Here is a 22,526-nt window from a genome sequence, read left to right as displayed (position 1 = left end):
AAATACAAACAAAAATTTAATTATTCTTTCATTAATTACTAATATCTTATCATATGTCAAGATGTGTAAACACCATAGCAACATCAACAACTACTTAGCCTAACCAATACCAATGCACTTTTCTTTGCCGCTCCACCAGCTTTCTTCTCTCTCTCTCTCTCTTTTCGGCAAGTTCCCTTTCAGACGCTTGATGGATCACTGCTGTCAGGCCATCATCCGCCTCCATATCAGTGTATGTGAGTGTGCCTGTGTGTGTTTAAGTGTAAGAAAGATACTGTGAACACCTTCCACATTTCTGCCTTTTCTCTTTACATCCTAATGACTTCATGACATTAAGTCACTTCGTCTACTGCTCACACAGTCAGAAAGAGAGAGAAAAAGAACAGGGGAAAATGGTGAAGATATGAGAGAGTTGATGTACAACTGTGAGATGAGAACCAGGAAGATGAAAGCCATTTGTCAAAGAGTATGTGCGTGTATGTGCGTTTGATATCATGTGCATGTGTGTCTAGGAGATCATTTCCTATAAAAGCTGGAGACATCTGAGGATCATTGATTCTCTTTGTTGCACAGATAATAAATCCCCCAGTTCAATTCACAGTAAGATATTTCATTAGAGGATAGAAGTCTTTAATACCACAGATCAGATGATATGAATGATATATGTGGGGCTACACCTATCTACAGCTCATCTTTTATATCCACACAATAGCATAATGCAGACTTAAACTCATTGTGACCTATGCCACCTGTCTCAACCTTCTTTCTGGCTCTCTCAGTCTTCCTCTCGCTTTTGCAAACACACACACACACGCACGCACGCACGCACACACACACTTTGTTTCACTATATTAGTGAGGACATAGCATAGACTTCCACTGTTTTTATATAAGGTTAATCATGTTTTGTATCCCCTGGCCTAACCCATCCCCTACCCAGAAATGTGCAAAGCACTAGATTTAAACATGTTTTGTCTAATTTAGAAGCCTTTTTAACTAGCGAGGACCAGTAAAATGTCCTCACTAGTGGTTTTTCATTTTATTTCACTGTAAGTGAGGACATTAGGCCCTCACAAGTATAGGTAAACAAGTACACACATACACACACACACTCGGACGTATATACGGTTTACAGGGACTCTCCATAGACGTAATGGTTTTTGTACTGTACTCACTGTATTTTCTTTCCTCAACCCCACCCTTCACAGAAAACTACTGGCATTTTTTCAAATAAAAAACAAACAAACACTTTTTAGTATGTTTTTAACAGGAAGTGTCCTCATAAAATGTTTATGTTGTAATACCCATGTCATTATACACAATTGTGTCCTCATGAAGCATGTATTCAAGCACAATACAGCCAGCACACACAAATATTACAACGACTGCCTCAGCAAACAGAAAATCACATCTGACAAATACAAAATGCTGTTATTCACCCTCCTCAAGTATTTATATGCCTCCTGTATAAAAACAAAAAACAAAACTACAGCTGCCACTTTTTTGAGATATGACGTTATAGTTTTATTTATTGCAACACCTAAAGTTGCTTGTTTCACTATTCAGCCATCAGAGCTTAGTTCCTATCCGGCCATTAAATTTACCAACCCAGTCTCATCCCAAGTCGTCACATATTGACGCTTTGGTTTTGGCGTCGCTTTTTGACGCTCAAGGTACCCCTTTAGCGTCACTTTTCGACGTGAAGGGAAGCGTAATTTTTCGGCGTCGATATGCTAACGCGCCATTGGGAATTTTATCGTCATAATAAGGTTGCCATTATTGCATATATGTAGAGGTGTGATTTTTGAATGTAAACAGTCAAAATAGTGACTTACCCAACCCCTGCCCCTAAACCTACCATCTGTGAAGAAAACGCAAGATATAGGAGGCAGATGCAAGTAGTGGCATAATTTATTTAAAAATGATTAATATACGCTAAGTGTTTCCTATTTAAAAAAATTACCTTCCCTTCACGTCAAAAAGTGACGCGAAAGGGGTACCTTGAGCGTCAAAAAGCGACGCAAAAACCAAGCGTCAATATGTGACGAATTGGGATGAGACTGTGTTAAATTTACAGTGTTCTTGAAAAAAATATATGCAATCCGAATTCCGGTTTTACAACTGAATGGAATGTGATGCGTTAAAACAACTGGGTAATGTGAAATTTCACAAAGATCTACTGTCGATCAGCATTGAGCTTTTGCTGTTTAGTGTGAAAATATGTAAATAAGCCACTGCTGGTGGATGCTGTAACTACATCATTTCCCCCCACTGACAGCCATTCAATTAAAGATTTCTAGTATAAAAGCAGGCAATGGACTCATAGCTCTTGATAGATAAGGTTTTGGGATGGTGTGTATTGCCATCAGCCAGTCAGCCTAGTCATTATGTAATTTCCTGCAGCTCCAGAGTGATTAGTCACTTTCTGGCTCAGGTGAGATTTCAAAATGCATACTTCCTGTGCTAGGTAAGCGGCTGTCCTTGAATGCTAATGGTTAGCTCTCTCCAGGTACTATAGACTTTCTTGTCTCAGAAATGCACTCCGCTTCTCTATCGCTCATCACTTTTATGAGATTGTGCCTGCTCTAAATTCTGACCATTCTCGTTGACAATAAATTGTGTTCTAGTGGGAAACATTTCTATGGGCAGCACCCTGCAGTATACTCCTCTTACCATTACCACATCCCACTTGTGCTGCTTATACCTGTCTGGCTATGCAAAAAGCCTTATCAACTGCTAGAGGCCAGTGAAAGTCAGTGAAACCATAAAATAAAATGCCACAAAATGCTACTAGAGTTATAGACTAAACTATTTCCAAATTAAACAATATTGAATTAAATCAGAATTTCTTGTAAATTAAAATGCAGTTGTCGTTGTTTACTAAAAGGCATGCAAAAATCACATAAGCATGTTATGGGGTTTTTGTCACCTCTGGCCTGTTCATCACAGGGGCTTTATAATGCACTATGTTTTGTAAATCTGCTCCAGAACTATATGCATTATGAAAAGCAATGTACAATAAATTGAACTAATAATACATTAAAACTACATGTAATGTATACAGTATGTATATGTAAAGTAGACAGAATTAGCTAAATATTATTAGATTAGACCAATTAACAAAAATAACCAACAAATGAACGAACTAACTAAAGATATACCCTATGAAATAAAATAAAATAATAAAATAAAATGCAAGATTTGGATAACAGTGACTACAATAATAAAAAAGTAACATGTAAAGCTGCTGGTTTGATGACAGGACTCTGAGCACTGTGTTTATGGTGTCATGCTGCCCTGGAGAAAAAAAAAGGAGCCTTCCTGGAATGAGAAAAAAAATCTTGCTGTGAAACTTGAGCAGCCAGTCAGTAAAACTAAGCCAGGATGCTAATGATTCTTACTCGGTCAATGCTGCTTCAGTTAGTCTTTCAGCCACTGTGTGTGTGTTTGTGTGTGTGACAGCTCTCTTCAGAGTCTTGTGTGGTACAGAACGTAATTGATGTGATAATCATTAGCAAATGGTCATCCGCTTTGTGGCCACTGAAGCTGGCACTGGCAACCGCAGCAAAACTCTGTGTCTGATTTAATATGAGGCAGCGAGGGATACGGGGAGAAAGGTGGGGTGCATTGAGGACAGAATGTGTCGGCGAAAGAGGGCTTTGGGAGTTGCTAAGTGCAGAGAGATGTTCAGCATGAGACATACACACGCACACACATGCACACGCACGCACATGCACACGCACATACACACACACATAATGGACAGGGTTATTACGTTCTAAAGCCAGGCACTCGCAGTAGTTTTTCATTCAGTCTGAATCATGAATAACATTACGGATTACAAAAGGATTACCAGAATTTCTATTCTAATCTAATCTACGCCCTACCAACACACACATGCACACACACACCGATAGCTCTAGAAGATAAAATTAGACCAAGACAAGCATCAGCATGTCCTGAACTTGAATAGCGAATATGAGTAAAATACACAGAGGGCGGAGGATGAGAAAAGAGGGAGCGAGGATGGTAGGAGGAAGAGGCCTGATAATATTGAGGAAGGGCTGCTATCTATCCCGGGCGGTCGGATCGATGGAGGAAAGAGACAAGATCTATTTCGGCTGGTCTGTTCTCAGGTGGCTAAAGATGGTGAGAATGGGAGATGGAGAGAGAGGGGAGGGATACTTAACTAATGTTGCATCACTTCTCAAGTTACCTCAAGGGCAGATGGGAAGAGTGGACACAGGTGATAAGCAGAACCCTGGGTAATAGAAGGAAACTGAAAAAGAGGGGCGTGGAAAAGAAATAGGGAGGGAGGGAGAGGAGAAGGAAGGTCAAAGGAGGTCGGAGGAAGACCACGCAGGAGAAGAGAAAGAAACAGATCAATTCGATATTTGGCATAGCAATATAGAGATTTATAGAGTGGGAATGCAGAGTTACAAGACATTAAAAGTCACGTTGCAAACTGCACTCAGTTGCACTTTCCTCTTCCTCCACCAACACATAACAAATATATTTCTCAGTGCATATCTCTAGTTATTAATCACAGAGCATTGACATTCCCCATATGTCTTCATTGAATTTCATTGCTTAAAGGGATAGCTTTCCCCAAAATGAAACTGTTGTACCCATGTTGTTCCACACCTGTATGGCTTTCCTTATTCTAGAGAACACAAAACAAGATATTTAAAGAACATTGAACCCCACTGACTTACATTTTATGTACAAAAAACACTAATCTTTAAATTATGTTCCACAAAATAAAGAAAGTTGTACAGTTCTAAAATGACATGAGGGTGAGAATGATGACAGAATTTCCAGTTACACATGATTTATCCCTTAAAAAAAAATTACCATGGCAACCATACTTGCTGCCAAATACCATAGTTAGTTATTGTTCATAACCATAATGCTGTTAGAAGAATCTTAATGGTCTCTGTAAGAATCTTTCAGGATTGGTTGTCCAATCAATATAGTAATCAATTTAATCATGAGGTTTAATCGGGCACTTTCTATGTGAACATTATAAATGTTCAAGATCCCTCCCATTTCTGCACTTTCACTGAGGACTCACCTAATTTTGTTATATAATCACAAAATAATAATCTGCCACTATTTAATGAGTAATGTGCTGAAAAACAAGCTTAATTGAGTAAAGTCTGATTGTTCCCTGGTTATATTTATCTGCATTTTTCAGTGTAATGACTTTGCAAAAATTATTATCTTGTCGGTTTGAAATTTGCATAATTACTGCTGTACTGTTAATAATATCGAAGAGGGGTGAGCAAGCACAAACTCTACTAATGAGGTGTATTCACGGGTATGTGAAGTACTGCATGGACACAAACAGTTGGGAATGGTTATTTAAAGATCACTGATACAGATGTGAGTCTGACGTGAGCAATGCTGGGGATGTTTCTTTGAAGATTCGGCTTGCTAAGCTAATTAAACTAAAGTCAGTTTATTGTTGGAAAAAAAAGTTAGCTACTAAAAACTACTAAAAATAAGCTAAGGGCAATTACTTTGAAAAATATATAACTTTTTGAAACATATACTCTAAATATACAAATAAAAAAATCAAGAGTACAAATTAATATATGACATAAGTAATGAACAACAACATTTAACAAAATATTCCTCCAAAAAAAATAAAATAAATAATAATAAATAATAACAAAAAAGAAACAAAATGTAGTGCTGGGGCTCAAAGTAGGAACTCTTTATTTTCTGTTCATTTATGTGAACCATGTTGAACGAACCTCTTCACTACAGTAAATATAACTTTCCAATACTGTATAAGAGAGAGAAGACCAAGCAGGAGAAACTGATTTGTTAGAATGAATCAGACTTCCCAACTCTACATACAGGGGTTGAAGACCTGGGAAATAGGCAACATTTCTTTACTAAGGTGTTTCACCACCATTTGCCGTTAATACAGCCTCCAACCCTCTTAGAAAAGATTCATACACATTGTGAACGGTCTCCAGTGGAATGCCATCTATCAGAACATCTGCCAGTTGCTTAGAAATGATGGAGGAAGAATTGGCTTCTGACTCTTCTCCTCTAAACTGCCCACAGTGGTTTTGATACTATTTAAGTCAGGTGATTGAGCTGGCAATTGAGCTCCAACTTCTAATTTTAACGATCATGACTACATCTTTTTTGCATCTTAGCACTGGTGTCTGCGATTAAAGTTTTAGAAATTACAGCTCTTGTTGATGTTGGCTTTGTGAAATTTTCTGTGGTTGGTTTTTGTGGAAACAGGGTCTTTAAGATGAATATTGCAAGCTTGCTGTCACTTTGCTGCAGTAGTTCTGTGTTGTTTGAACACAGTCCTTCTTGTGTTAGACAGTCCCTATCATTCACTTTCAGGCTTCAAACACTTTTCTGTTTTGCAGATGAAGTCATGTCGTATTTTGTGTACTACTCCATAATCATAAAGGCGGTTGTTCTTCAAACACCAAACAACTGGGCTTTTAAGATTAAAAACGCTCCTGCTAAATGGGCTTCCATGATTTGTTCTTTTTGGAAGTCTGAAAAGTCACTTCACAGACCATTTGTATTAAACACTTCTGAACACAACTTATACACTATATATACCACTACACTAATATACAAACTAGAGAACATAGACAATGAAAATATAAATATTATTACAATGGGTGTCCACATAATTTTGTCTAACCCCTGTGTAAGAGAGAGAACTATTTAAAATGATTATGAATCAGACTTTAAGGATACATATGAGAAACAAGACTGTTTCGAACAAACCATCTCACTACAATAAATCTGTTTTAAACAACATATATTTACTGTAGACAGAAGGATGTTTAAGGCTGTAAAGCTTACAAAATATAACGCTGCATTAAAACCAGCTATTGTATGTAGCATTTAGTTGCACTACAGTGCAAAAGTACCTTGTTGGAAAAGCTACATTATTTTAAATGTCACATAAATGAAAAATGTATTTGAGTTAGTAGTGTCACTATTTTTAGTAGGCTATTTCCCAACACTGAGGAAGACAGAATGTTTGATTTGTAAGTCATCTCGTCTGAGCTATGGTCCAGATTCTCAGTATACATTCAACAGATGGAACATTTCTTGCTGAATCTGATCGCTGTCTTCCTTGGCTTGTACCTGCATGATTACATGCACTTAGTGTTAAGTGACACAGTTAAAGAGTATTTGCTGAATGCGCTAATGTAGGACAAAAGTGTGATGTACACTCTCAAAGAACTTAATACCTCTTTAGCTTCATGTCTGGGTTGAAACCCATATTTTACGGTGACAACTCAGTGCAAGGGACAAATTGGCGCAAGAGATCAAATTACAGATATTATAGATTTTTCAGTCTCAAACCTGTAATTAGCATTTTTATGTGATGTGATGATTCTTTCGTTCTTTTTCTTTTCTCTTCCTGCGTGTTTACGCACCAGTTCATCTGTTCATGCAAGTGCATTGCAAAAACTGACAATGTTTGCATTCTGAATTTATTTGTTCAGATTGTTATATTATATTTGACCTTATCTTTACCATGTAGCTTCCACATCATTAAAAATAAACTTCTTAAACAGAGTTTGCCCATCTTGAAGTGAAGCAAACAGCTTTTCTTTCAAAGAAAACTGCCACACAGAAAGGTGGGAGTGTAAATTTACAAGATTCCACTTCCAAAAAGTAGTAAAATAATTGTTATATGGCCTTTCCATGCTTTTTAGAGGTTCATAGATGTGCAGTTTCCACCAACAGTGTTTGAGAGTGTGGTTATGGCATTGGTTTTGCTGAAATTTAACATGCAGTTATGCACAGGGTGCCCAAGCGTAGACATTTCTGTGGAGTGCAACTGCATGAGCTCATTCAGAGTTAAAGAAACCACACACATCAGCACTACAAAGTTGACACTTGAAACATGATGACTGATGTCTTTCTCTTTCTGCTTTTTCTAGGTCTGTGGATCACTCCCCAATCTACCATGCAAGACTCCCCACCCCTTCAGCCATTCAGAAAACCACATCCGTCCCACATTTTATGCCATCCTCACAGGAACACACACTCCCCCTCATTGCCCTCTCATCCATCCATCCATCTGAAACAAAATATCCTCAAACCCTCTGAAGCATTTCATCAACCCTCTCCTCCGCTGTGGCCAAAGTTCACCAGCAGATACTCACCCCCAGACGCATCCTCACCAACACTACCACTGCAATTACTGCACTGGCTGGCACTGGTCACTTGTGCCTGCTTGCTGCCCGCTCTTTTCAGTCAGATTCCAGGAGCTGTAGCCGGCGAGACGTGGGGTGTAGTGTCGGCGTGCCCCTTCCATTGCATCTGCAGGAATCTCTCTGAATCGCTAAGCACACTTTGTGCCGACAAAGGTCTTCTTTTTGTCCCGTCAAACATTGACCGCCGAACTGTTGAGCTTCGCCTTGCCGATAACTTCATTCGAGAAGTGGGTGGGGCTGACTTTGCCAACATGACGGGACTGGTGGATTTGACACTGTCCCGGAATACGATCAGTCACATCCGGCCACTGGCATTTGCAGATCTGGAAAGTCTTCGCTCGCTGCACTTAGATGGCAACCGACTCTCAGAGCTGGGCCCACGCGACTTAGTAGGCATGATAAACCTGCAGCATCTCATTCTCAACAACAACCAGCTCATCAATATCTCCTCAGAGGCCTTTGATGACTTTTTACTCACTCTAGAGGATTTGGACTTATCCTATAACAATCTGCGCAAGGCTCCCTGGGATGCCATTCAGAGTATGGCCAGTCTGCACACTTTGAACCTAGATCACAATCTCATTGACCAGATTGCTGAGGGGTCTTTTAGTGAGCTCTACAAACTAGCACGGTTGGACATGACCTCCAATCGCCTACGGACTTTACCACCCGATCCATTGTTCGCTCGCTCCCAGACGGGGGTCATCAGCCCTACACCCTACAATGCCATAATCAACTTAAATTTTGGGGGTAACCCATTACACTGCAACTGTGAACTGCTTTGGTTGAGGAGGCTGATCCGCAGTGATGATATGGAAACGTGTGCTACACCCCTTCATTTAGCGGGACGTTATTTCTGGTCTATACCTGAGGAGGAATTTGCATGTGAACCTCCGCTTATTACCCGACATACACACAAACTCTGGGTTTTGGAGGGTCAAAGGGCAACTCTCAAATGTCGTGCTATTGGTGATCCAGAGCCAGTGGTGCACTGGGTCTCACCAGATGACCGCATCATTGGCAATTCCAGTCGTACCACATCTTTCCGAAATGGCACTCTCGAACTACATGTGACCATTGCCCGTGATGATGGTACATACACTTGCATTGCTATCAATGCTGCTGGTGAGGCCACCTCACTTGTTGATCTAAAGGTTATTCCTCTCCCTCATCGTGGAAATGGAACGGTATTGTTAGCTCGTGACCCAGGATCATCGGACATCACCAGAGGGAAGACTTCCAGTGGGCAAAGCCCTGGTCTGGACACTAACAGTGACCCCCAGGAGGGACAGGATGAGGGTCAGGCAGAGAGTGAGGATGTGGTCAGCGAAGTGGTTGAGGAGCAGATGGTGGGAGTACAAGGAGTGACCTCTACCTCAGCACAAGTGAGATGGGATAAGGGTCGACTGATGGGAGCCAGCCTGGTGTGGATGTATCAAATACAGTATAACTGTACTGCTGATGAGACACTAATTTACAGGTGAGTAAGAGCGTAAACACTGAAACCATGACATCAGCTATCAGGGTTAGGATCAAATGCACATGATGGATTTACAAGGTGATTTCAGTTGAAGAATTGAAACAAATGGAATATAGATTCTGTAGAAGTGAGTTTTGTGCATCATTCAAAACTGAATTGAGAATGCATTTAATTCTTTGGATGCGTCTCAATCAACTCCCTAGCTCCCGAGCTCGTGAATCAGTAATTGTGTACACGAATTCGGTCATTGGTTAGTTCCCTGACTCACTGCATGTTGGGACAGTGATCACTCGTATTTCAGTGACATGACTACGTACAGCGTCAACGGACAACATAGTAGAACGTCCCCTCTTGAATTAATAAACAACAGGCAGGACCAATCTAATTTTGATATGATTTTTTATTCTCTTTAAACACATCATTCTGTTACATGTTCTTACAACATTTCAGCTCAATATTAATTATAAATGTTAATTAGATGTGTTCATTACCTGTCTAGCGATGTGTGTTTATGCTGAAATATACTAAAAACGGTCTGTCTTTTCAAATCTTCTATCGCATGTCATTATATTTATCGAGTTGACTCGTGTGGTTTATGTTTCACGCTTCAGAAATATGATTTTATTTCCGGTAAGGGAGCATAGTGAGCGCCGATGTTCCCTAGTTTTTGCGGTGTATTGTGGGATTTTTCAGGGAGTGAACGTTCCAGTGCACTGGAAGGATTTTGCGATTGAGACTCCCTGATCAGTGCCCTAACTACTGAACAAGGGAGCTGATTGGACCGCATCCTTATTTAATTTGAGAATTTTAATTAAAGATTTAGAGAATTAAAGTCTATGCCAGGGTACTGGAGAGGAGAATACGGCCGATAGTAGAACCTCGGATTCAGGAGGAACAGTGTGGTTTTCGTCCGGGCCGTGGAACACTGGACCAGCTCTATACCCTCTACAGGGTGCTGGAGGGTTCATGGGAGTTTGCCCAACCAGTCCACATGTGTTTTGTGGATTTGGAGAAGGCATTCGACTGTGTCCCTCGCGGCGGCCTGTGGAGGGTGCTCCGGGAGTATGGGGTCCGGGGACCTTTACTAAGGGCTGTCCGGTGCCTGTATGACCGAAGCAGGAGCTTGGTTCGCATTGCCGGCAGTCAGTCAGACTTGTTCCCGGTGCATGTTGGACTCCGGCAGGGCTGCCCTTTGTCGCCGGTTCTGTTCATAAGTTTTATGGACAGAATTTCTAGGCGCAGCCAGGGGCCGGAGGGTGTCAGGTTTGGTGACCACACGATTTCGTCTCTGCTTTTTGCAGATGACGTTGTCGTGTTAGCTTCATCAAGCCAGGACCTTCAACAGGCACTGGGACGGTTTGCAGCCGAGTGTGAAGCGGCTGGGATGAGAATCAGCACCTCCAAATCCGAGGCCATGGTCCTCAGTCGGAAAAGGGTGGTTTGCCCACTTCAGGTTGGTGGAGAGTTCCTGCCTCAAGTGGAGGAGTTTAAGTATCTTGGGGTTTTGTTCACGAGTGAGGGAAGGATGGAACGGGAGATTGACAGACGGATCGGTGCATCTTCTGCAGTAATGCGGTCGATGTACCAGTCTGTCGTGGTGAAGAAAGAGCTGAGCCACAAGGCGAAGCTCTCGATTTACCGGTCAATCTACGTTCCTACTCTCACCTATGGTCATGAGCTTTGGGTCATGACCGAAAGGACAAGATCCCGGATACAGGCGGCTGAAATGAGCTTTCTCCGCAGGGTGGCTGGGCGATCCCTTAGAGATAGGGTGAGAAGCTCGGTCACTCGGGAGGAGCTCAGAGTAGAGCCGCTGCTCCTTCACATTGAGAGGGGTCAGCTGAGGTGGCTCGGGCATCTGTTCCGGATGTCTCCTGGACGCCTTCCCGGGAAGGTGTTCTGGGCGCGTCCCACTGGGAGGAGACCCCGGGGAAGACCTAGGACACGCTGGAGAGACTATGTCTCCCGGCTGGCCTGGGAACGCCTCGGTGTCCCCCCGGAAGAGCTGGAGGAAGTGTCTAGGGAGAGGGAAGTCTGGGCATCTCTGCTTAGACTGCTGCCCCCGCGACCCGGCCCCGGATAAGCGGAAGAAGATGGATGGATGGATGGATGGATGGATGAATTAAAGATGGAGCTTGGAATTTGAATTTAAGGAAGTAGAATTTAACTAAAACAAAACCTATATAACTATTTTTTTTACAAGAAAATTCAAGTTTATTCAGACAATCCCTAAATGTTGGTTTGAGAAAACTTTGTAAATTTTGATTTTTTTTTTTAAAAACCATGGAGCCTGAAAGTTGATAAGCCTTATGAATAGACAGACATTTATGCAAAAAGATGAACAACCAGATACTAATTTGCTACAATTGAAAGTCCTGTGCGATTGATGTGTCCAGTTCAATTAAAATTTAGACTCATGAATTAAAAGGAAGCCATTTTTTTCAGTTCTGAAATTTGCCTAACCCAAGTTCCAGCCCTAAGTTCCAAATACACACACACACACACACACGTTTGTTTTTGTGAGAATTGGGGACATCCCATAGGCGTAATGGTTTTTATACTGTACAAACTGTATGTACTATTGCCCTATACCTACCCTACACCTGAACTTAGCCCTCACAGGAGACTGTGCATTTCAGCTTTCCCCCCAAAAAACTCACTCTGTAGGATTTATAAGCGTTTTGAAAAGTGGGGACATGGGGCAATGTCCTGAAAAGTCACCTTCATCTTGATATACCTATGTCATACCTGTGTCATTATACAAATTTATGTCATCATTTGTCACAAAAACGCGCACACACACACACACACACACACACACGTATATATAATTCCATTTTATTACACATAACTTAATTTCTGAACTTATTTGTATTGTTTTCTGTGTATGTATAGATTACTTTGGTTGTTACAGACATCTGGTGAAAATTCAACAAGCATCAAATTCAAGTCAACAGCATCTTTAGAAATACTGTATTTACTGGGAAAAATGGTGATGTGTTCAATATGTATTTTACCCGCTGTGTATATATATATATATATATATATACATACATTCCCCTCCATACGTATTGGAACAGTAAAGACAAAATTGCTCTGTTGGCTGTGGAGTCAAGACATTTGCAAATATGATTAAAAGATGAATATGAGACAAAACTACAGAAATGTCACATTTTATTATTAGCTGTTTCAACACATACATGTTTTACCAAATAAAAAGAACGGCTCTTTTAGAGTTCATCCCAATCATTGATGTGAGCATAAGTATTGGGACAGTAGAACATAAGGCAGATATAAAAGATTAAAAGCTATTATTTAGTTGCAGATCCCTTGTGCACAATCACAGCAGTGAGTCTGTGACCCATATAAATCACCAGACTCTTGGTCTCATCCTTTGAAATACTTTTCCCAGCCTTTAATGCAGCCAATTCCAATTGTTGCTTTTTTGGGGGAGTTTCTACCTTTTACTCTCCTCTTCAGCTGGTGAAATTCATGTTCAATCGGATTTAAATCTGGAGATTGACTTGGGCAATCTAAGACTTTCCATTTCTTTGCCCTTATAAATTCCTTGACTGAACTGGCAGGGTGTTTAGGGTCATTGTCCTGATGGAATATGAAACACTTCCCAATGAATCTGGTGGCATTTTCTTGAATATTGGTAGGCAAGATGGTTTTGTACCCTTCCAAATTCATTCTGCTACTGTCATCATCATACATTAAGTCATCAGTAAAGTTGAGAGGGCCTCTTCCAGAGGCAGCCATGCATGCTCATACCACGACACCACCTCCACCATGCTATACAGATGAGGCTGTATGCTTGGGATCATTTGCAGTTCCCTTTTTTCTCCATAGTTTGCTTTCCCTTCACTTAGATAAAGGTTTATCTTTGTCTCATCGGTCCATAAACACAGTTCCAAAACACTTCTGGCTCACCTTTGTGCTTTTTTGCAAACTCTAATCTTGCCTTTATATTTTTGGTGCTGGTCAGAGGTTTGTATCTTGCTGTGTAGCATCTGTAATTCTGTGTCAAAGTCTCCTGAGGACAGTAAATTGTCAGAGCATCACCCCAGCTTTCTGGAAGTTATTGGTGATTTTACAGACACGTCTTTTAGGATTCATTTTCACAGCTATTATGATTTGGCTGTCATCAACTACTGTTGTTTTCTCAGCTAATCAGGTCGTTGTTGGTTTCTGGTGTCGCTAGTGACTTCCAAACTCTTGATTTCTCCATGCCCTTTGTTTTTTCTATAGCTCTAATTGACTTCCTCTTTTCTTTTAGCATCCAAATTGCTGGCTTTTCTCTCAAAGTCAGCTCCCTCATCTTCATCCTGGTTTGTGTGTGTCATCATCGATTGCAGGATTCAGAATGCAGAAGTAATGGATATAACTGATACAACACATTCCCTGCTTTTAATATCTGAAGAATTAATGCAACAGGACACAGCTGATCACTTAGAAAGATCTGTGAGGAAACTGTTCCAATACTTATGCTCACATCAGATAGGGGGATGAAACTCTAAAAGTGCTGAACTTCTTAGCTGGTAAAACATCTATGTGTTGAATCACCCAATAATAAAATGTGACATTCTGTATTTTTGTCTCATATTCATATTTTAATCATATTTGTAAATGTCTTGACTCCACAGCCAACAGAGCAATTTTTGTCTTTACCGTTCCAATACTTTTGGAGGGCACTGTATATATATATATATATATATATATATATATATATATACATATATACTGTATATATATATATTAGTAGTATATTTCACATTTCCATTATGAACTAATACAAATTAAAGGGTTAGTTCACCCAAAAATAAAAATTCTGTCATTAATTGCTCACCCTCATGTCGTTCCAAACCTGTTCTTCTTCGGAACACAAATTAAGATTTTCTAGACATAGACTGCCACGTTCAAGGCCCAGAAAGGTAGTAAAGACATCATTAAAATAGTCCATGTGATATCAGTGGTTCAACCTTAATTTTACGAAGCTACAAGAATACTTTTTTGTATTAGTAATACGACGCATGCGTGTGGTGCTGCTGACGAAGGAGCCAGTGTTATGACGTAGAACGTCCATCTCTGTTAGTTATGGTTCAAATAAGTAAGGTTGAGCAAATAGTGAGCAAGTGATCTTCTCTGTCAAAATTTTCAAACATGTTTATGAACACTGTTTTATGTACAGCGTGCATCTTCCTCTGCTTGTAAACAAGGTGCAGCGCATCCGGGTTCTATGTCAGAACGTTGGCTCCTGCATTAGCAGCACCACACACATGTGAAGTAGTACTCTCGTGAACACACGTCGAAGACTAGAAGACTATAGAAGAGAAGAAAATGTTTAATAAAGTTGTTATTTTTATTTTATTTTCGCACAAAAAGCATTCTCGTACCTTCATAAAATTAAGGTTGAACCACTGATGGATTATTTTACTCCTTATCCTTACTTCCTTTCTGGGCCTTGAATGCGGTAGTTGAGTTGCTGTCTATGCAGGGTCAGAAAGCTCTTGGATTTCATTAAAATATCTTAATTTGTATTCTGAAGATGAATAAAGGTCTTACGGGTTTGGAACGGCATGAGGGTGAGTAATTAATGACAGAATTTTCATTTTTGTGTGGACTAACCTTTTAACCCCAATAAAGCAAAATACATCTATTCACAAATAAATGTACATGTTTTAGCAGACAATTCATTAAGTAACTTATAATAATATCTTGTTAGTGAAAATTAACGTCTTAAGATCAAACATGAACTCCAAGTCTTCAACTACAAAAACTGTGCCACTGCTGTTTAGTGCTTTATCGGGTCACTGAGAATGAGTCACCACAGATGAATCGTGTCACTGAGTTTAGTGAACCATTTTTTGGGAAATTAACTAGAATAGCATATGTTGACTAAATCTGGATTTGAAGAATACTTCACTGAAAGTGACATTAAAGTGAAGGATTGGAATTTCAAAAGGGCTCAAAAACAGGCTTTTAAATATGATCTACTGTCACATTACAGGTTAATTGTTCAGAAATCCACTTATGTGCATTCATAGCCAGCTTATATAACCCATTTAATATGACATTTAACAGCATTGCAATAATGAATATGCCATGCGCTGATTCTTGTCAGCATGAATCGTGATAATAATGAGCTTCATGTTGAACCTGAGGCAAAGGCAGTCCGACTGCTTTCTCATGTTATCAGTGTCTGTGGCTCTGGCAGCAGCTTCAGCCCAGTCGTTGTCAGACATTTTCAGAGCATGTTCGATACATCTTGCACTTCCCTGAGACATTATCTATACACATGGCAAGTGACATACGCCCTCTTGCTGTCTGTCCTTCATTAAGGGGCCAAGAGGGAGTGAATGTGTGTATGTGGTGTAGGAGAATTACAAGCTTCTGACTCCACAGACATTGAATCTGACAGGGGGGTTGGCAGGGAGAGAGAGAGAGACAGAAAGAGGGAATGGGAAATAAAGAAGAGGGGTGGGACAGAGATAGCGATAGAGAGTTTGACAGAGGGCTCAAGGGATAGAATAATGAAGTCTTTAAATGAGCTTAAACTGCAGTGCCAATAAGTATGTCACAACCTATCTTCCTGACGGCCACCACAACAACGGGAAGAGGAGCAGAGAGTGAAAAATCGAGAATGAGAGAGATTACAGGTAAAGGGAAAGCTTTTATCTTGGCTTTGGTTTGGTGCCTGGATGTATAGCTTTTTCTCAAGTACAAGAAACAGCAGAAAAGGTATCTCAGTGGATACACAGAGGAATTGCAAAAAGAAAGAGGTAGATCCTGTGGAGGGAAGCAAGAGAGAAAAAGACTGACATTAACTGGGTGAGGATGGGAGGAAAGAGTGTGACAAGAAATAGGCAGGGTTGAGTTTAGAGAATAAAAGCAGTCTGTTTATGAAGATTAAGTAAGTGGAGACAAAAGATGAAAGTCTTTTCTGTCTCCTTCCCTTTCGTTCAGGCTCCATCCTACCTCTCTCTCTCTCTCTCTCTCTCTCTCTATTATTAGAGTTTTCTAATAATTGACTGTTTCTGTGTCACCAGTTTCACAAAACATTTCCCTGTCAGTTTTTACTGCAGAATGGATGTGTATGTGTGTGTTGACGTATGACAAGGCAAAAATCTGAATTTGTGCAGTTCCATCTCACAAATTCAGACACACAAATTAAAGGCACGAAGAAAAGGTCAAACTCACTCTTCTGAAACGTTACGAGTGCTGACAATCCAGAAGAAAATTTTATTGCTCAATGGCTGATATACTATAAAGCTCAGGAGACCTAATGGAGTTCTCAATCATTTTTCAATTTCATATCAACTGAGGAGAGAAAAAAAATAGACAAAATGAGACAATTCTTGACATATGGTACAGTAACATTATAGAGCTATAAAATTAAAGTGACAGTTCACCATAAAAATAGCCATCACTTAGTCACCCTCATGTTGCTCCAAACCCTTTTGACTTTCCTCCATACATGGTAAACAAAAGCTTAAGCTATTAAGCTAAATATCCTGAAGTTATTGCCAAAAAAGCTGTTTATCAGTGAAAACCTTAACATCCATCCCCTACTGTATCTGTCCTTGAATTCATTAGATTACAAGAGATATGTAACCATGCCTGATTCACATGGACAAGTACAGGCTACTTTGGACTACAAGTGTGCATTTAAATACACACAAAAATATGTCAAAATGTTAGCATTGGTGGATTTTCACTTAAAAGCAGTTTGTTATGTTTTAAGTGAACACAAACAGTTGGAAAAGTAATTGATCGCTTGTCAGTATACTAGATTGGTGCATTCGCTGTTAAAGTGACAGCAGCTTAAAAGACCTGTTACTCTCTGTCATTTAATGTTAATCAAACAAAGAAATGAAGAGAATCATTACCTGCTTTTCATTGAATAACTTTAGTAACTGTAATAAGATACAATGTATAGTTAATTTACACAGTGAAGACTACTCAGTGTTTAATGTTTACATCTGATTACTTTATTCAGTTTCTGTATAGTAGGCTATTATTTTTAGTAGGCTAAATTGTTTAATTTGTATCTTTTTCTATTGTATTTGTCCTACTATTTGTAATTTTCTTCTTTTTTATTGTATTACTGTTTTTAACTCACTATTGTTTGGTGACAGTGAAACTGCTCTGAATTATTAACAGATTATAGGTCTGGTTTTGCTTAGTTTTGCTTTTTTCAGGAAAATTATCGATACTCTTTGGTCATTTTTGAGCTAACAGTCTAATCCGATTCAATGATCTATGCTAAGCTAAGATAAAAGTGCTACCACCAGACCCGGAGATCGGCTGAATGGATTCAAAAATGGTAAAACTCAACTGTCTAACTCTAGGGGAGTTATAAAATGAGCCTATTTTCAAAAAAAGTGGAGTCTTCCTTTAAGTTCTTAAAAAAAAAAAAAAAAAAATCACAGACCTCCAAAATTTTGAGCGGTAGTGTACATTTTAGTCGGTTCCTCACACAAAGCTATATTTTAGAAGACAACAAATGAACCTATTTTATGACAGTTTTATATTCTGTTTGTCATTTTGGAGTTCGTCAATATATGGAACAGAGTGGCCAAGTTATTCTTCAAAAATTCACCTTCTGTGTTCTAAAAAGGAAACAGGTCTGTAACAGCATAAAGGTGAATAAATGATGACAGAAAAATTACATTTTGGGTGAACAATTCCTTTAATATGGATAGCAACAGCTCAGATAATTTGGTCTTGTGGGAATTCAATGAGAAATATTTCAGTTCATACTGAAATCTCTGACTTCTTGGCTGAGCTCAGTTTGGGTATCAGTATCAGTCTTGTATCAGGCTTTACAACATTTATGTTAAAAAAGGACAAAAACAAATCAAAAAGAAACAAAAGACAAGAAAATATAAATAATACAGACGCTCATAAACACACTAAGACTGCTGAAGGTCACATCCACTTTGTACGGGACATGAGCCAGTACTGATCTGCCCTGTCAATATGTGGATCTAGCTTGCAATGCAGTTAGCACTGATTTATCACACAGAGACAGACGCCTGTCACTTTCCTGCCAAGTACACTTGTCTTTCTCTATCCCATTTCCACTGGACATATAATTAGTTGTTATAGTATCTTTTTTCCCGTTGTTTTACATTTGTGGATCCAGTTTCACAAATAGTACAAATTCAACTGACGTGTCAAATTAATGCACCAATGCTATCATTATTGCTCTGTCATTCACACTTAGTGCACCAACTCATCTAGATAAAAAAGGAATCCACCTACAGACATTCTATATCTAGTGCACCTACGTGTTTTCCATGGTAATGCCTGGTTTAGCTTTATGTCCAGGTAGAGAGATGTTTACCTACTAGCGTATGGTCAGTAACTTCTAAAATATGTCAGCTCCAATATACTGCCTTGGATACAGCTACTGAGACATTGTTTCATGTTTATTTTAATAGTATATCTCTTCCTGTGCCTGAAAAACAACACAACAAGGGCATGCAGAGCTACACAGAGTCTGGAAATACAAAGCTAGAAGAGGGCAGACAGAATGACCTTGAGCTGTAACTCATAATTTACAGCACAGCCGGGCTTAATAGATTCCGACCCCAATGACAGAGCAGTTCAGGCAGACAGAGTGTTTGTGTGTGTGTTCGACAAAGAGAGAAAGAGTGGGAGAGAGTCTTTTTTTAACCTTATTGATTTAATAAACAAATTACGCCTGTGCATTTTTATCAGAAAACAAATGTTAGATTCTCCAATATGAGGCTAGAGTGACTTTTTTCAACTTTAAATTCTATCATACTGTACAGTATATCCCAGTTTAATGTGCAGAGATAGAGTACGCCAATTCAAGTAAATAAGCCAGACAGCTAAATGTTGAAAAGTGACATTTGTGGTGTTTTCAAAAGATTGCTATAAACCAAGGGTGTCAGTTTGAGGCAGGACTACCTCTTTTACCAAACAAATGGGGGTATGTAAATTATTAATCTAAATTAATATATGTATAAATTATTAATATATTAATCAAATAATTATTAATTTGTTGCATTGTTTTTACACACATGCATCCATTACAGGCTCATTAATGTTGAAAGTATACAAACAGTATGTGGAGGCATTGTGGTTTTATATGTAAATATATATGTGTGTGTGTATATATATATATATATATATATATATATATATATATATATATATATATATATATATATATATATATATATATATATATAACATTTGGGGGAGCTTCACCACAACAAAACATAAACTGACCTTTGCTTGTCATAAAAAGGTCAAATTGGATTTTTAAATAATAAGCTTCTCAAATAAGAATTTAAAGCATTTTTGTTATTTCTTTTATAAATAATAACTGCTAAATAATAAAAAGTATATAATAAAATGACAAACTGGAAAAAAGAGGACAAAAAATAGAACAAAAAATCTTCTTTGACAACACTCTGGGACAAAACTGAACAATTAAGGCAGTAAAAAATGCCCACTGCCAAATCATGTGTTTGTCTGGAATTAATATTCCATGTGCATTACTTAAGGTGTCTTTTCATTTTTAGCGGAGACATAATTAAACCCATCAGGACCAGTGGACGGCAGGCATTAGCTGATGCTTTTCTTCCACGAGAGAAAGATAAAGAAAAAAACGTCTGCATGTGGGAGGATAAGGGGGTTTTAATAATGTAACTGAAGCAGTATTGTAATGTGTCAAGGTCTTGATCCGAGCCTGTAATTATATGTCAATATTAGAGGTATTGTTTGCGAAGGCCTTAATTTGGCTGGTGGTTTACCAGAATAGACCAGTATATTTCCATTAAGTTAGTTAGTGTAGGCTTTTGTGCTACGGACAAGAGAATAAAGGAACATGAGTCTAAGCAAAATGCTGTTTTGTTGTGATGGTATGGGGAGAAGGTAATTGCTACAGGTTACTTACCATCCGCTCTTTCTTTCTCTCTTTCTCTCTCTCCCTCCCCTCCACTTTCAGGATTCTGCCCCCCACGAGTGACAGCTTTCTACTGAAAAACCTGGTCTCTGGCTCAGACTACAATTTGTGCGTGCTAGCCATTTTTGATGACACAGTCACTTCCATGGCCGCCACAAAGGTCCTTGGTTGCACCCAGTTTAGCACTAAGGACAATTACCCAGACTGCCGTTCGCTTCAAGCCCACTTCCTTGGCGGGACTCTTACAATTCTGGTTGGTGGAGTTGTTGTGGTAACACTGTTAGTGTTTACCGTGGCACTGATGGTACGTCACCGTGTGTGCAGCAACCATGACAATCATCATGAAATAGGCGAGGATGTAGGCTGCTCAGGAACAGACTCCCCACCTCTTCCTGCCAAGGGAGCCGATGTCTTTTCTCAGAGTAATGGAAATGGGAATGTGATGATGGTGGTACTGCCCAATGGGCTTGTTCAAAAACGAAAAGTGGCAGAGGGAGGGTTGGGGTCACCGCCCAAACCAACTTCCAAAGTGAAACCAAAAACCCTCCCAAAGCCCAAAGTCAATCTGGAACAGTTCAGGGCAGGACTAGAAGTTGAGATGGGGTCTGTCAGGCCTCTTCCTCCGTACAAGCTGGAGAAAGAGCAAATGTCTTTGTATTATACCCCCAGTAATCATTCCCCCTCCACACTGCCACGTCCGTCACGACAATTAGGAGCGAAACCGCTCAAACTGCGTCCTACCAATGTGGACACAAGTAAACAGGCCATTTTAAGCTTGGCTATGCCCCCTACATACAGTCGTGACAGGCGGTTCAGCACAGGAGGCGGCGTTGTAGTCCGTCGGGGAGGACCAGAGAGCCAGTGGAATTCCTCACTGGCCTATCAGAGCCCTGTGTTGTACCGCGAGAGTCCTCCTCACAGTGCCCTGCGCTACAAGAGAAGCTCATCATTCGACATGGGTGAAATCTCCACAACAGCCTGCTACAGTTATGCCAAAAGATTTAGCGTAATCTGGACCAAACGGAGCCAGTCGTTACATGGCATGCTTGTCCAGTGCACTTCAGCAACAAGCACCTCAACAACCAGCAGCGGTAGCGACGATTTCCACATGCAGCATGCAGGGGGATACATCCGTGCCTACAAGGCCACCAACTCAAATTCCAACCCTCCGAAAGCAGAGGTTACAACAAATTCAAAGAACCAGTGGCTGAAGGATAAAGAAAAGGACAACGAAAAGGCAGAAGAACTTGAGGAGAGTGTGGTGTAGCGAAAGAGAAAACAGATGAGACACAGTAGATAAATGAAGAGACAGGCTGTTAGGACCAAAAGATGGATGCGGAAGGAGAAAACAGTTTAAAGGAGAGCTAAAAATGTGGTAAAGTTATTGTGAGGCTGAACCATAGGGGGTAAAAAAAACAAATGCTGGTTTGGTGGTCTTAGCTGCTCTCTGGTTTGGGAATGCGATCTAGTTTGCTGCTTTTAGAGGGGTTTGGAGTACTTGCCAGCCAGGCAGCCTGTGACACCAGCAAAACCAGCTGAAGACCAGCTTGACCAGGCTGAGAGACCAGTTAAGCCAGATAAGTCATTGGATGATTTTAGACTGGCTCTTCAGAACTAAAGTTGTTGAAGATCTCAAATAATATTGATGGATTATTCCAGAAAGAAAAAAAAAAGCAGCAAGGGTATAGACAGCAGATATAAAAGTCAAGACTCCAAAAAAAACATACAAACAGTCTGGTTTGTCAGTGAATTTTGGAGAACCACAAACTATATTTCTTTTAAAATGGCAGTCAATGTAAAAAAAACAAACAAACAAAAACACATGACTAAATATAAGCAGGCCCACGGAAGCTGATTTCTAACTCACGTGGACCTTGGGGAAATAT

General features: G+C 39.8%; 2 protein-coding genes across 2 annotated transcripts in view; one reads left to right on the top strand and one right to left on the bottom strand.

Annotated features, from left to right (window-relative positions):
- Positions 1-22,526, bottom strand: part of pcxb (pyruvate carboxylase b) — a 189,721-nt gene that overhangs the window by 53,585 nt on the left and 113,610 nt on the right. The window lies entirely within an intron of this gene.
- LOC306884446 (leucine-rich repeat and fibronectin type-III domain-containing protein 4-like) lies at positions 7,949-22,297 on the top strand. Its single transcript, XM_079440295.1, has 2 exons — positions 7,949-9,698; positions 20,683-22,297. Exons 1-2 carry the CDS (start codon positions 7,969-7,971, stop codon positions 21,905-21,907), a joined length of 2,955 nt encoding a protein of 984 aa, XP_079296421.1. The 5' UTR covers positions 7,949-7,968; the 3' UTR covers positions 21,908-22,297.

Source organism: Barbus barbus, assembly GCF_936440315.1.
Source record: "Barbus barbus genome assembly, chromosome: 2".
Lineage (NCBI taxonomy): Eukaryota > Metazoa > Chordata > Actinopteri > Cypriniformes > Cyprinidae > Barbus > Barbus barbus.
This window is presented reverse-complemented; position numbering and strand designations above follow the sequence as displayed.

Coding starts and splice junctions, on each gene's coding strand:
- LOC306884446 (XM_079440295.1), top strand. CDS start 7,969: ATGCAAGACTCCCCACCCCTTCAGCCATTCAGAAAACCACATCCGTCC. Junction 9,699..20,682: donor GATGAGACACTAATTTACAG/GTGAGTAAGAGC, acceptor CTCCACTTTCAG/GATTCTGCCCCCCACGAGTG.